At 37.7% G+C, this 14,584-nt stretch overlaps 1 protein-coding gene across 13 annotated transcripts in view; it reads left to right on the top strand.

Moving 5' to 3' along the window:
- TBC1D5 (TBC1 domain family member 5) overlaps nucleotides 1–14,584 on the top strand; it is a 591,323-nt gene that overhangs the window by 438,807 nt on the left and 137,932 nt on the right. For all 13 annotated transcript variants that reach the window (XM_033212761.1, XM_033212760.1, XM_033212755.1 and 10 more), the window contains one exon: nucleotides 2,718–2,824. In XM_033212761.1, coding sequence (XP_033068652.1) covers nucleotides 2,718–2,824 — 107 coding nt within the window. The remainder of the gene's footprint in view (nucleotides 1–2,717; nucleotides 2,825–14,584) is intronic.

The following is a 14,584-nucleotide window of genomic DNA, read 5'->3' as shown; positions in this document are numbered from 1 at the left end:
TGTTATATTCCTAGTGCCAGTGCCTAGCATAGCCTCTGGATATCTGGCATTTAGTAGATGCTCAGGAAATGTTCATTGCATGCAGTGATTGGATGGATGAATAGAAAGATGAAAGAATGTTAGCTTCTTCATTTGTTCCTCAAGTAGAATTTTAATTCATTATTTGGCTTCCTTTATATATTTTATAGCTTCTGATAGCTTGAAAAGTTTTAACAACTTATAATAACAGGATAATTGCTCTAGTCTCTATCTATATATTTATATCTAAATCAGTCTGTGCTATAGGAGTTCAAGACCAGCCTGACAACATAGCGAGAGCTTGTCTCTTCAAAAAACTTAAAAACTAGCCAGGCATGGCAGTATGCTTCTGTAGTCCATCCTAGCTTGGGGCAGGAGGATTGCATGAGCCCAGGAGTTTGAGACTGCAGTGAGCTGTGATCATGCCACTGCACTCTAGCCTGGGTGACAGAGCAAGACCCTGTCTCTTAAAAAAAATAGTAAATAAATAAATAAATGATTAATCAATCAATCAATCAGGCTTTTCTGGAGACTGGGTTATGCTAATCTTCTAGTATAGTTAAAACTGCTTCACTAGAATAGTAGTAATACTTTATAGTATGCGTCCATTATGTCTCTTGATTTTCAAAACAATGGCCTTTCAAAACAAGTGTCTTGTAATAGAGTACAGACTCTGCAGCTAGACTTTTGGGTTTCCAATCTTGCCGTTCTAGGGAATCACTGGTAACTTGTGCAAGTGACTTAACTTCTCAAAGTATCAATTTTTGCATCTGTAAAACAAAGATAATAATTGTACCTCTATAAGAATGTCATAAAAATTAATTGAGATAATGTAGGTAAAGTTCTTAGCATGTGGCCTGGCTACAGAAAGCTTTAATAATTCACTGTTATCTTAGTCGTGTTAGTAGTAATAACTGCTTGGTATTACACATCTGCCTTTCTGTGCTGTAATTTCCTCCAGAGTAAGGACTCAGTTTTGTTTATCTCTACTTGCTCCCCTAGCATAGGGCCTGTCGTGAATGAGGTCCTCAGCAAATAATTATTGGGTTGAATGAAGCAGTCAAATAAATTTTTTCAATCAAAAAGTTGTTTTCCAAGTGACTAAACTTAAGCTCACAGAGGTTACCTGAACTGGTTTTAAACAGCTGCTATAAATCAGTCTCATAGATTATATCATTTAATCTTAAGGCAACTTGATGAAAGGTTCAAATAAAGCCCCGGATTCAAACCTACATCTCTGTGTCATGAGATCAAAAACTTTTCCACAAAACTTTCCTGCCTCTTTACAAAATATGTAAGAATTCTTTCTTGGTCAATTACTAATGTATAATTACTTTTTGAGTTATAAGGTGAATTGATTAAGTCTTAATTACTTGCTAGATCTCAAAGAAATCTGTACGTAAAACCATTATGCTATTCTCAGTATCTTAGCCTTTTGAATTTCTAGAGAAAAAAAGGACAGCAGGTAACTGAAGGTAAATATGAAAAAATGAACAAATAAGAGTCTGAACAGATACAAAAAGGGTAGGATAAGTGAGTGCTTTACAAATGAAAGCGGATGTATGAAATTACAAGCTGTCATAGCAGCAATGGAAATGAAGATGATAAAGTGGTTCCTTACATAGATTATAATTATTCATTTTACCCAGTCCTGTCTCCTTTCCCCATAGTGCTCATAGGAGGGGGAGCAGTAGGAACTTATAGCAAGAAATAGTATTCCAACAGCAGAAGAAAAAAAATCTAAAAATCAAAGATATTTCTAATTATAAACTTCTAGTTGTTGATGTTGTTTCTATTGAATCACAGTTGTTTTCTTATGGAACATTTTTCAAGTAACTGATTAATGAAAAGGCTTCAGTTGCAACCACAGAAGTTAAAACTGTAAAGTTTCTTCACAATCAGTGCTGTGGAGGCAGTCAGTGTGGTTCACAAAGCAAGCATTGTTAATGGGCCTGACTGTGACAGTAGTGGCAGATAAGATTGCCAAGAAGTAAAGTAGTTTACATACACCTGCCTGAAAAGATGTGTTTAATAGTTACACCCATAATTAGGTTGATTTGAAAAAAAATTAAATGACAGGCTACAGAACACATTTAGACTTAACCTATGACAATTTTGACACTTTTCCTCCAAGAAATGCTGCTCAGATATTCTCTCCCTAAATCTCTTGTTACCTTTAGAAAAACAAATATATAATTAGTAGAAATTCTACTTTCTTTAATTTTGAATTATGTAATATTTACCCATACAAAAGAAAAAATGTAACAAGTTATAATACATAATAATCAAGGTAAATATTATTTCATGGAAATCTCAAACTGGTTCTTTTCCATTCATACGACTTTTATTACTAATTTCTAAGTAGAAAAACAGGAGACATTTAAACACAGCCATGTAAATGGCAATAAATATGCATGGTTCTGAGAATTTATGTTGCAGATGTACACATATCTGTATATGAAGTTCTTCTTTCCAACACCCCTTGAGGATAAGTGCTAATACATTAGATTGCAGTTAACAATATAATGTGTTCCTTCAAAGGCAATTTGGTGAAGATCCCTTCTTTCTACTTCCTTTTATCAAATCAGTTGAGTTATTGGTTTGCTTTCATTGACTCTGAGTTGTTCGTTTTTATATTCTCAGCAATGCAGAGTATCTTAAATAGTATTGCATCTGAATTATTTTTTCCTCTTATTTAGTGATCTCTAGTAACTACCAGACCTGTCTCGGCCTTCTGATGCATTACCCATTCATCGGGGATGTACACTCACTGATTCTTAAGGCTCTGTTCCTTAGAGACCCAAAGGTAAGCTTCCCCAGTAGGATATACATAATTTTAAGTTGGGTGAAAAATAGACTTCTCTGTGTAGAGTCTAAGAATTCCGAATGTGGAGTTTGCCTAATAGTTGATGAATTGCCTAATGGTAGCATTTGCCTAAAATTGTAGGCCAAAACTCACATACCTCATTAGCCAGCAACTCAGCAGGCAAATTAAGTGGACCTTGCCATAAGAAACTGGAACACATGTTTCTTTTCCCAGAGAAGGTTGTTCTATGCTTTTCCCTTCCTCACAAGTCGAGGAAATAGTTGAGGAACTACCACTCCTTATAGCCAAACTATATTGTCATTGGTACCCCACACAGGGGTTTATTTATCCAAGTAGAACCTTGGGGGCCATATGAAGATCAAGAAAGTAGCTTTATATAAAGGACCAGTTCCATAAGAGTGGATACAATGAAACACTAAATTATTCTATATTATGATATGTATTAATATTTCTTATTTGAGGGGTTAAGAGTAATAAAATAAAGATTTAAACAGACTTTAACACTGATTTCTCTATTTGAGCGTAAAGCAATTCACCAAAATTTTCTTTACACTTCAGAGAAAAAGTGTGCTCTTTTACAACTAATGTTATATTTCTTGAAAATAAGAACATTTAATGATCTAAAAAAATCTGTGAATCCTTGCTACTTTTGAGCCAAACAAAAATATTGGAAGAAGTATAAGAGAGAAAGCTTCAAACACGAATATCAGAATGCCAGGCATTGGATGGTAATCCCAGCCTTTGGCTCTTTGGCAACCCTTCCAACAGTCATGTTGGCAGTTGTCGAACTGTCTCTGAGTCAGTCAGTCTGTCTGTGGGTTCCATTGCCAAAGCTCTGTCTGATCAACTGGGGCCTCCAAGTTTAATGTAAATTTAGAATCTAAAGGATTTCTGTCCCTTCCTTGGTTGTTGACTTCAACCTTTTAGTATATCTTTTATTTTTTGATTGATTTAAAAGAATTTACTTCCTTATGCCTATATCTGTTCTGTAAATTTATGAACTTTCATATCATTTCTCTTACACAAAGCAGTTTCATTAAGCATCAGAAATATAATCCATTATTTCTCTGATGCATAAGGAAGCATACTTTTTTCTGGTAAGGCTTATGAATCTGACTATGAAAATTGAAAGTTCCATATTTATATTTTATGTACATATGTATTTGTAAGTTGTGTGACTATATATACTCCCTACCCCCCCCCAAAAAAAACCCATAAGATGACAAAGTATCTGTAAAATAAGATTAAAGAATGAGGTTACCGGTCAATGAGATATGAGTTTTGATCTACAAACTTATGGAAAATTCTGTCAGCTTAGCGTTAGGAATTTTTAGAATCATACAGAGTGGAAAACATTGCTAAAATAGCAATTTGAATTTTCTACTTGCATGATTTGTTTGTTTTAATTGAAGGAAGAAATGAATATGTTTTCAAAACCTATCGATCTTGGTAATTTTTCCCTAGCTAAATATGGTTGATATTTCTGTGAATCACTCACTCATCCAGCTTCAGAATTCTTTATTCTAAGTTCATCAATGTTTATTAGTGGAACCTAAATACCTTTTCATATTGTATGATTTTAATGGAGTACTTTTTATCTCAATAAAGTCGTGTACATATAATGAAGCGAATTCTACAAGCATTAAAATATAGACTCTTTAAGGTTTAAGAGAAAAAAAAATAGGGTATCTAAAAAAGAGAATTCCCCATCTTTACATTCAGAGTCTTATGATCAGTACAATGACCTTAAACTGATATTCCTGAGACATAAAAAATTGGGCATGATGAGGGAGTCATGTTTAAAAGGCTCAGTAGAATAAGCTCATGGAATGATGATATCTATGGGAAAAGTAAAGAAAGCTGTGTAGCCTTTAAAAAGGGGCTTTCAGATGGCTAACCCACCAAAGTGGTAGATATAGTTAAGTGTATACATGGCTGACCCATTAATATCATTTTACAGATTTTAAGTAGTAACTAAAGTCACTTGACACACATGTTAATATGGGTCTGTGGCAGTGTAGTGTTCTGCAAGGAACCTGAGTTAGGAATTGGGACCTTGGGTCAAACCTTGGCTCTGCTACCAACATCTTTGTTATTTTGGAAAAATTATGCTTGCTGAGCCTTGGGCTTCTCTTTTGTAATATTTGGAGGTTGAATTAAATTGTCTCTGATGACCTGTTTAAGCAGAACATCCTTTGTCTTTGAAGAATTGACTTTTTCTTTTTTCTTTTTTTTTTGGAGACGGAGTTTCGCTCTGTCGCCCAGGCTGGAGTGCAGTGGCACGATCTTGGCTCACTGCAAGCTCCGCCTCTCAGGTTCAAGAGATTCTCCTTCCTCAACCTTCTGAGTAGCTGGGACTATAGTTGCCCACCATCACATTCAGCTAATTTTTATATTTTTAGTAGAGATGGGGTTTCACTGTGTTGGCCAGGATGGTCAGGAACTGACTTTGAATTGATGCAGGATCTCCCTCAGTCAGTCTGCCAGCTGGGGACCTCCACAGCCAGTGACATTCCCACCCAGAGCCTCACTCAGCCCTGGGCCTGCCGTAGGAGGCACCCCATCCACTCGGCCCACTGGACCATGCCTGGTTTGCACACCAGCCCGGATCCTGTGGCTGCAGTGAGTGTGTGCTCAGCTGCCAATGGGAGGTGGTACGTGAGCAAGCGAGGGCAGGGTCTAGCCAGCTGTTCTGAGTGCCAGCACAGACTTGGGCTCCATGCAGGGCTTGCAGCTGGACCAGGTATGTTGCAAACCACTCCTGCAGTAGACTCTGGCATCATGAACACAGTGGTGTCCAGGCAGCGGTGCCCACAACCCCGAAGCCCCAGAGGGGACGTTACAGCATGCTGATTAGCTCTTTTAGTCCTACTGTCTGCAGCCCAGTGGACAGCAGCGTGTTAATAGCTCTGTCAGCCCCTTGCCTCACTCTGGCTCATGGCTCCAGGGCTGGTTCAGCCTTGCTGCTGCTTCCCATCACATGGAGTCACTACCCTCTGCCAGCAGAGGGCAGAGGACCACAGTCTGGTCCTGCATCCAAGAGCAAGATCATGCTGACAATTGAAGGGTGAGGAGGGTGGAGAAAATGTTTATTGATGGTGAAACAGCTTTCAGTGGAGAGGGGATGCAAGGGTGGTCCTCTACCCAACGTTGGGTGGTTTCTCTCCGTGTGGCTAGGTCCGGGGCTTTTATGGGCTCAGAATAGGAAGTGTGTGCTGATTGGTTTGTGAGTATGCAAAAAAAGGCTAAAACAAAGGCACCACTTAGAGGTGGGCACAGCAGTGTAAAAAACCAATTAGGAAAGGGTAGGTGTATGTAAAATAGGTGAAGGGTTGGATTCAATCAGAGAAAAGCATGCAAAACAGGAAGAGAGGTTTTCAAACCAGTCCATGGATTTACCCCAGGACTTGTAGCTAGGCTTTAAACTGTCTTTGACTTGAAGGTCAGGTTTCACCAGGGACCCATCCCTGTCTACTTAGGATTCATCTGCTTCCTGCCGCCATTACAATGAACTAACAAGGTCCAACCCAGTGCTGCAAAAGTAAAGTGAGAAAAACAGTAAATTTATCTATATTATAGAAATCCACAAATGGACAGTTTTCAGTGTTGTTAATTGTCAATTATAAAGTCACAAAAGAGGCCATTTATGCTAAGGGGGGAAAAAAGAGGGAAAGATGGTACTAGTACCCCTGCCTATAGCCTCTGAAAATTTAGACATCATAGTGCTTTAAATGTTTTCTATTAATAGCAACAGTGAAACACTCAAAATACTGTAATCATTCCTGAGTCACATAGATCAGAGTAAGTATTTAAACACACAATTCTCAATGAAATTAACTAGTAGAAAGATGAGATTTGAGACATGAAAGCATATTTTCCCATTTCCTAGTTTCATATGACTGTAGTGTTGAATGCTGCTAACAGGTTCAGTAAAATAAAAATGAACAAGGAACTCTGAGCCTTAGTAGGTTCATTGTCAGCCTTCAGAAAAGCACTTTGTCCTACCGTCATCCCTAAATTGCTTAGTTGAGAATACATTCTGCAAGTATAGCTTGAGACATAAGGTTCTAATTGTTTTATATCAGAGATAGCCTTTACTGTGGAAAGATTTCTTATTTGAATAGACTGAAAAAAGTAGGCCTAAAAACTATAATAATAGGATCATACTCCTTCATAGTTTTCCAAGCACACTGACATTAATCAACAACCCTATGAGGTAGGCAGAGCAGGTTATCTTTCCTCACTTTTTTCAGTAGGGAGAGGTTAAGTTTATGTGACTTTCCCAAGGTCAAAAAGCTTATAAGCTCCCAAGCCAGCTAGAGTGGCATCATGACTGTTCTGTCTATTCATTCCCTCCTCGGATTCCTGGCATCTGTTCTACATTCCCCATGAAACAATTTTCAGGTTCAGATAGGACATGTCCTCCCCTTTGAGTACCCACGGCACCTCGTATTTTATCTATATGCATGTGTGTTTTGTCAGTTACTATGCCTTAGGACTGGATCCTGCTCAATTTTTAGCACTCAGCTTTGTGTCCTGCATATCTTGGTATAAAGGAAATAGTGATAGAATTGATTTCTGATTCAAATGCCATGCCTCATTCCAGTTCACCACACTGACTCTAATCTAGTTGGATGTCATCTAGCATATTTCTGGAACATTCCACAAAAGCCATAGCCAATGGTATATTTTTCAGCTGCCATTTTTATCAAGATAGTGAATTAATTATACAACTTGAACGTAAAGAGCATCTAGTTCCTTAATTTGCTATATATCAGAATTATTTAAAATCCTGTTACTACCATCATATATTACGGAATACAGAAGACATAGCAAAGAATCTAGTTAATTTAATTCCCTTAGGCTGTCAGAGTTTTAGAACTGCAAAGAACCTAGACAGTCTTATCCAACTTCTCCTTTCGTAGATGAAAAAGTGAGTATAAAGATGAAGCTTAGAGACTTATTCAAAGTCACACAGCTTTTTAGTGGCAGACCAGCAATGACCCATCTTCAGACCACCTTTCCATGCAGGAACTGTGACTTTATTAGTTTTAAAAATAGTGGACTTCTACTTACATATTTCTCATACAAATTCTTCATCTGTAATAAATGAAACTGCCATATATGTAAGTGGCCCAGGAACTAGTTGAAGTTTTTGAAAATGTATGCCTTATAAAGACTGGTTATCAAATATCTGTTTTTAGCATCCTATACTCTGCACATGGTAAATACAACTTCTATACTTCGCTCTTCAGACCACAGCCCTAATTCTCATTTTCTTGTCTTTATCATATTAGAACTACTAAGCAGATTTCCAAAAACAATCCGCAAAATGAAGTTAGAGGGGTAGAAGGAGGACAATCTGAAAAATATGAAGTGATTAAAAAACATTGTTCTAGCTAGTTGTTCACATTCAAAAAAAATTTTAAAACCCAATTAGAAATAAAAGTCATAGAAAATGTGAACATATTGTGTTCCTTAAATAACCAGATGTTCTTTCCTTCCTGAAGGCAGTAAGGGCTAGGAAAAAAGGTTTAAAACTATTGTTTTAAGTTAACTGTGAATTTTGCAAATCTGTTTTTACCCTTTAGCAAATAAAATTCTAATACAGAAACATAAGCAAAGTAATTTTCATTTTTTGGTGTTCTCTTATTTGTGTTGTGTGTTGAAGTGTTAACCTTATCATAAAGACTTATTACAAATGAAATACAGTACATGGATTACCATTTTAGATTATGTAGTAAGAATTTGACAGCTACCATTTGTTTTGAAGACTAGAATATTTGGGAAAAATATTTCTAGTAACTTTGCAAGCAGTCCTTTTAGCATTGACTGTTTATAGAAGAAAATTTCTAGAAATAAGACAATTTAATTTCATAGTCATTCTTGTACACAGAAACACACTATAAAAATATAATGTACAATGTACAATGCTTGGCCAGTTCTGATTTGGTTCTTGTTTGGGGTTATATTAAATTTTGTCTTTTTAAATTATAAAAAGTCTGAATTTCAAATTTCAAATTGCATATAGGTACTTAAATTTTTACTCATTTAATTCTAAGAAATCTCACTATGCATACAACATTTTTGTCAATATCAAATAAATAACTTTGGTAAAATGTCATATCAAAATTGAAAAGCAGTGGATGGATCTTAAGCCTGCTGCCAGTCAGGTGGCAATTTTAGAAAATGTTCCTTAATGCCATTGTAATCTTTTTCTTTCTGAGCAATAAAGAATGTAAAAACCAAGTATAGTGACTCTTTGAGGATGATGCATTATATCCATTTATTTACTTTTCATAATGCTTCTAGCAGAGGGTCTATTCAGATTTTCTAGTATGTTACTAATCTAATTTTTTGTGATGATTTTATGTTACAGCAAGATTGTTTGCATTAACTCCTATTTTCATTCTTTTCTTTTTTTTTTTTTCCTGTCTTCCAAAACTGGAGCATTTCTTAGAAAACTGCCATTCTTTGAATTATTTGTTTTTGTGTTTATTCTGTTTGTGACATAACAAAAGCTGTTTTTTCTTTGTTTCTGAGCTGTGTGACTATTATTTCCTTTTTTCTTTTCTATCACTAAATCACAACCAGTTGGATGTTTATTATAGTTGATATTTAGGTATTTAGTGACTAATTAGGTGTATTTTCACATCCAGTCAGAAATAAAGAATTTTTGACATAAATTAGCATTTTTAAAATAGTTAAGTTTTACTTCTGAGTAAATGCTGGCTCTAAAACAAAGATTTGTAAGGAATAATATGAAAATCTTTATTAAATCAGTATTTGAAATTTATTATTTATTGCTTTCAGACATTTCATAATACAGAATCATGTGTTTCTCAAAACACCTTAAGGTTTTCCTAGGGGCCTTAAATAATTTTCAATTAGTTTTATAGTATTTTGAATTCATTAATTTAACCAGTCCTTATTGTGTATCTTCTGTGCACCAGGCTGGTTAAATCATGGTGATATAATGGTAAATAAAAAATATATATATGGCTCTTACTGTAATAAACAAATAAGCAAGAAAGTACTTACAGATTATGATGTGTTATAAAGGGTGCACATAAGGTAATAATATGGCCAGGTGTGGTGGCTCACACCTGTAATCCCAGCATTTTGGGAGGCAGAGGCAGGCAGATCACTTGACATCAGGAGTTTGAGACCAGCCTGGCCAACATGGCGAAACCCCATCTCTATTAAAAATACAAAAATTAGCCAGGCATGGTGGCAGGGGCCTGTAATCTCAGCTACTTGGGAGGCTGAGGCATGAGAATCACCTGAACTTGGGAGGTGAAGGTTGCAGTGAGCCAAGATTGCGCCACTGCACTCCAGCTTGGGTGACAGATCAAGACTCCGTCTAAATTTAAAAAATACATATATATATATATGCAAAATAAAATAATAAGTGAGGGTAGAATCTGGGCTGAGAGAAGACCTAATTTAGGTAGGTTGGTCAAAAAGCCCTTCTGAGGAGGTGCCATTTCAGGTGGCAGCTAGTGGAGGAAAAGGAGCCAGCCAGGCAAAGAATAGAGAGGAGAACCCCCAGGAAAGGGAATAGCAAATGCAAAAGCTCCAAAGTGGAAAAGAGCTTAGGCTGTTGGTGAAACTGAAAGACCAGTATCACTGGAGCCAGGATCAGGGGAACCTGCCTGAGAGTGGTTGATGAGCTAGGAAGGGCTTGCTATTAGTTTGTTCTTCCTGTGCAGTCTTACCTGATGGATAAAAAGTAAACTCATTTTTAAGATCACAGTTTGAAATTTCAGAAAGATTATGGGATTCTTGGTGATTCTTGCCAATGATTAAGACATTCTCTTACTATAAACTACTTTTACTCTTGGCCAGAAGTTCAAAGTAGTCTTAAGTGTATTTCTCCCTTGGTAAGCACACTCACTGATTCACACCTCTAGGCTGTCACATGGTCAGGCCAGTAAGTTATTGTTTGATTTAAGAAGACTGTGGCGGCCACGACTCTGAATTCTTTCACTTTGATCTTTTAAGAAATAATCTTAGCTGCCTTCTGTATACCAGCAGTCTTGGTCAGTTTTGCTTTCATTTATGTCAACATCATGCTCCTCTGTGTAGTTGAACCTGAGGGAAGCAGACCATTCAATTTTCTCATCTACCAAACTGAGAGCTCCACTGCATCAGGTACTAGATCTCCAGCAGCACCAACCCAGTGTCTGCTGTATGAGAGAAGTTCATCCTGCTGTATTTATTGGACAAGTCACTTCGTTTCTTGAATGAGGAAACTGGACCGCATAATCTAAATGGACCCTTTGGAGTCTATTTTAGCAAGATTCAGTTCAGTTTAACAGACACCGCTGCAGAAAGAATAATCAATTCAGACTTAAATGGTCAGAAAGTTTCTTAGAGGAAAGAGGCATTCCAACTGGGCTTTGAAGAATTTGCAGGGAGATGTTATTGCCAGCTTGAGAAAATAGAGGAAGTAGAGTTCCTAGAAGTTGCTGAAGTAAGCAACCAGGCAGGGTCTGACCGTTCTTTATCCAGAGTCGCTCAGTAACCCCCTCAGAGACCCAAAGAATGACTGTATCACCCTCAATACCTTGTATATTTGTAAACACTAATTATTAGAAGTCCATGAAATGTGTAAGGAATCTTTAATAAAATTTTATTTGACATTAATTTATATAATGTTTCATGCTGTTAATCAACATAAATATTTTCTTTGTTAGTGAAAAGTCAGTGTGAAAAGGATCTCATCCAGTGATTTTTATTTGGATTTATTGTGTGTAATAGTTGTTCATGGCAACAATGTTTGCTGAAAATAAGCATGTCTTTATTTATATCTTTAAAGTCAGTGTGGAGAAGTTTAGAGATTTTTATTTGGGGCAGCTTGAGAGAGCAATGAAACTTTGTGGAAATGATTGCTCGGCATGTTTTAGAAGGACAAGATTCCTTTAGTGAGATACAACTTAATTCAGTAGAATGGTGATTTATTTTAAATCACCTTTACTTATTACCTTAAATAACTAAAGAAGAGACTAAAATCCATGGGTTAACTTGTTCTCATTAAGCAAAGTTTTCCCAATAAGCACAGAAAAATCTACAAACCAATCTCCTCCTTTTTATTTGATGTCTTACAAGTAAGGAAAATCTAGGTTATTGGAGAGAGATATTTATTTTAAATAGACTACTTAACACTTTAAAGCTATCGGTCCTAGGCATGTGTATTCAGAAAGTCTCTATGAAGCCCCAAATGGAAAAGTATTAAAATGCATTATAGCGAAATGATTGTGATATATCCCCGAGGTCAAGGAATCAAGTGGCTGCCCTCCTTTACAGCTGACTTGCTATTTTACCCCCAGGGAAATCATTTAACCTTTTGCTACCTTAAATTCAGGTTCATTAATTGTTTTTTAAAGGGTGATGGGTGGCTGATAAGGCCTTAATTAGCCTATAATCTCTAAAAGTCATTTCCAGCTCTAAGTGCTGTGACTACCTAGCTAATCACTTATTTTTCTTATTATATATGAAATAGTTTGTTCAGAAAGGGACTTAGTGTTTCTGTGTCATCTTAAAGTTATGATTTAAAGAAATTGAAAATTACAAATCATAAATTATGAAAAAATATTATAAACTTAAAACTGACAGAACAGAAAAAAACCATCACTTTTTTAATGTAGTAATTATGGTCACATAAATATTTTCTTTGCTTCTTAAGTATATTAACTCAGTATATATAATATTGCTAATTTAAAATGTTAAGTATATTGATTTTAGGAAGAAATGTCAATACATTCAAGTAGTAAACTGTATAACTATAATAATCAGTTACTTTATTTAATACATGCTTTGACATTATATCTGTCCCCTCTCTCCAGAAAAGCAAAACATTTTATCATGGAGAATTTTAAAGTATATTTCATCCAGTTCAAGCATGCATATGATTACCATATGGGGAAATGTAAGTTAGTTTTCCATACTGCAAGATTTTCTCTATACCTCAGTAGTGACTGGACCATTCACATGAACCTGGAGTGACCACTGCGTATGTGTGGGTGGGCCTCCAAGCTCCTCCAGACAGAGGCCAGTATGGCACTGTGAAGGAGGTTTGTCTCTAACATTTGATGCATGAATATAGTCCTCATATGCTGATAGTGACACATTTTTCCAAGTGTCTTAATATGATTTGGAAAAGATCTTTATTATAGTTGTTTTTTATGGTTTTGAAGAGGAACTTTGTAGTTTCATTCCCCTACACCATGTCTTTCTCTAAAATACTATTTTTATTCATTTAGCTGTAAAGGTAAACTGAGGCTGGAGCCGAACCGGGAAGGAAGACACAAGGCAAATAGCAGTAAAAATAGCCTTTTATTAGGGCTTGCGGGCCAGGTTCCTCGGTCCAAAGGTGTGGGCCAAGGAAGTCACGCTGAGGGAGGAGGGTAGGGGCTTTTTATAGTCCCGAGAGGTAGGGAAGCTGGTTGTGCAAACAGGGCCTGGGGGGTCTTGAAGCTACCAGGGCAGGAGTTGAGTAAGGGTCATGAGGAAGGGGTCTTTGGAAACTGTCAACCGAAACTGCTGTTTAGGAACTTGTGGAATGCAGGTGAGCTGCAGGTCATAGGGGAGTGTGGTTGCCCAGCAGGAACTCTGACGCATGTAAGTCTGTGGGTGTGTACAAGGGTGAAGGGAGTCTTTAACAAAAGGCCTGCTACGCCGGGTAACGCCACCATGTTGGGTCTAGATTCCTGCCTAACATTAGCCAAAACATACTAAGGCTCCTACTGTGTACCAGTAGCATCCTGGAACCATCTTTCAGAAGTCTTGGTTGAAACATGTAAAGATGTATGAATAGGATTTGTGGCAAGTGAGAATGAAGCAGGAAATTTTCCCTGACCTGTTCACAGTGGGAACCGGAGTGCTCTCTCTGGAGCTAGCTGGGTGCTTTGGCACCAACAGGGACAAACTCCACTCACTTGAACCCACTGCACTCAACCCCTTGCGGGAGGGAGCACGCAGATGAGCGGATGCAAGAGCCGGGGTGAGTGCTTTTGGGCACCTGAAGGAGCACAACTCCATGTAGGCCCCACCCACTGCAGCATCTAGCAGGGAGTACCCATCCCCACCCCCCACCTTGAAGCCCCAGAAGGAGTATTACAGTCAGTGCTCTTTTAGCTTTGCTGTATGCAGGCAGCTTAAATGTTAATAGCTCAGTGGAGGGTCAGTGTGACAGTCTTTCACATCCACACAGGTGGTATCTGAGCTGTTTGGCAAGCTCTTGTTTGGCATCCAGAAGAATCAGGTCACATGGCTGAGTTGAAGGGTGATGAATGCAGAGGATTTTATTGCTGATGAAAGTGGCTCTCAGTGGGAAGGGGAGCTGAGAAGGGGATGGAGCAGGAAGATGATCTTCCCCTGGAGTCCGGCAGTCCAAAGCGACACTGTCAAGCCATCCCTCTGAAGTCAAGCTCCTTCTCTTTGACGTCAAACCATAGTCTCCAATGTCTAGCCCCGTCTCCTCTTCTCTTCTTCTCCCCTCTCTGCTGGCAGAGCCTGGGGTTTATATGGGTACAGGGTTTTTTATTGACACAGGATGGGGGGTGGGGCAGGCCATGGGTGGTTTTGGAAAAGGCAACTTTCCAGCAGGAGAACAGGGATGTAAAGTTCTCACTTTGGGCCACAGTTCCAGGTTCAAGGGTGGGTCCCTCACTAGGGATCTGCCGTCTTCTGCCCAGAATTTCCCGGCCTCCAGTCCCTATCAAAAGGAATAACCAC

This window comes from Trachypithecus francoisi, unplaced genomic scaffold (genome assembly GCF_009764315.1).
Source record: "Trachypithecus francoisi isolate TF-2019V2 unplaced genomic scaffold, Tfra_2.0 Lachesis_group0, whole genome shotgun sequence".
Lineage (NCBI taxonomy): Eukaryota > Metazoa > Chordata > Mammalia > Primates > Cercopithecidae > Trachypithecus > Trachypithecus francoisi.
Note: the sequence above shows the minus strand (reverse complement) of the source record. Positions and strands in the feature narration are given on the sequence as shown.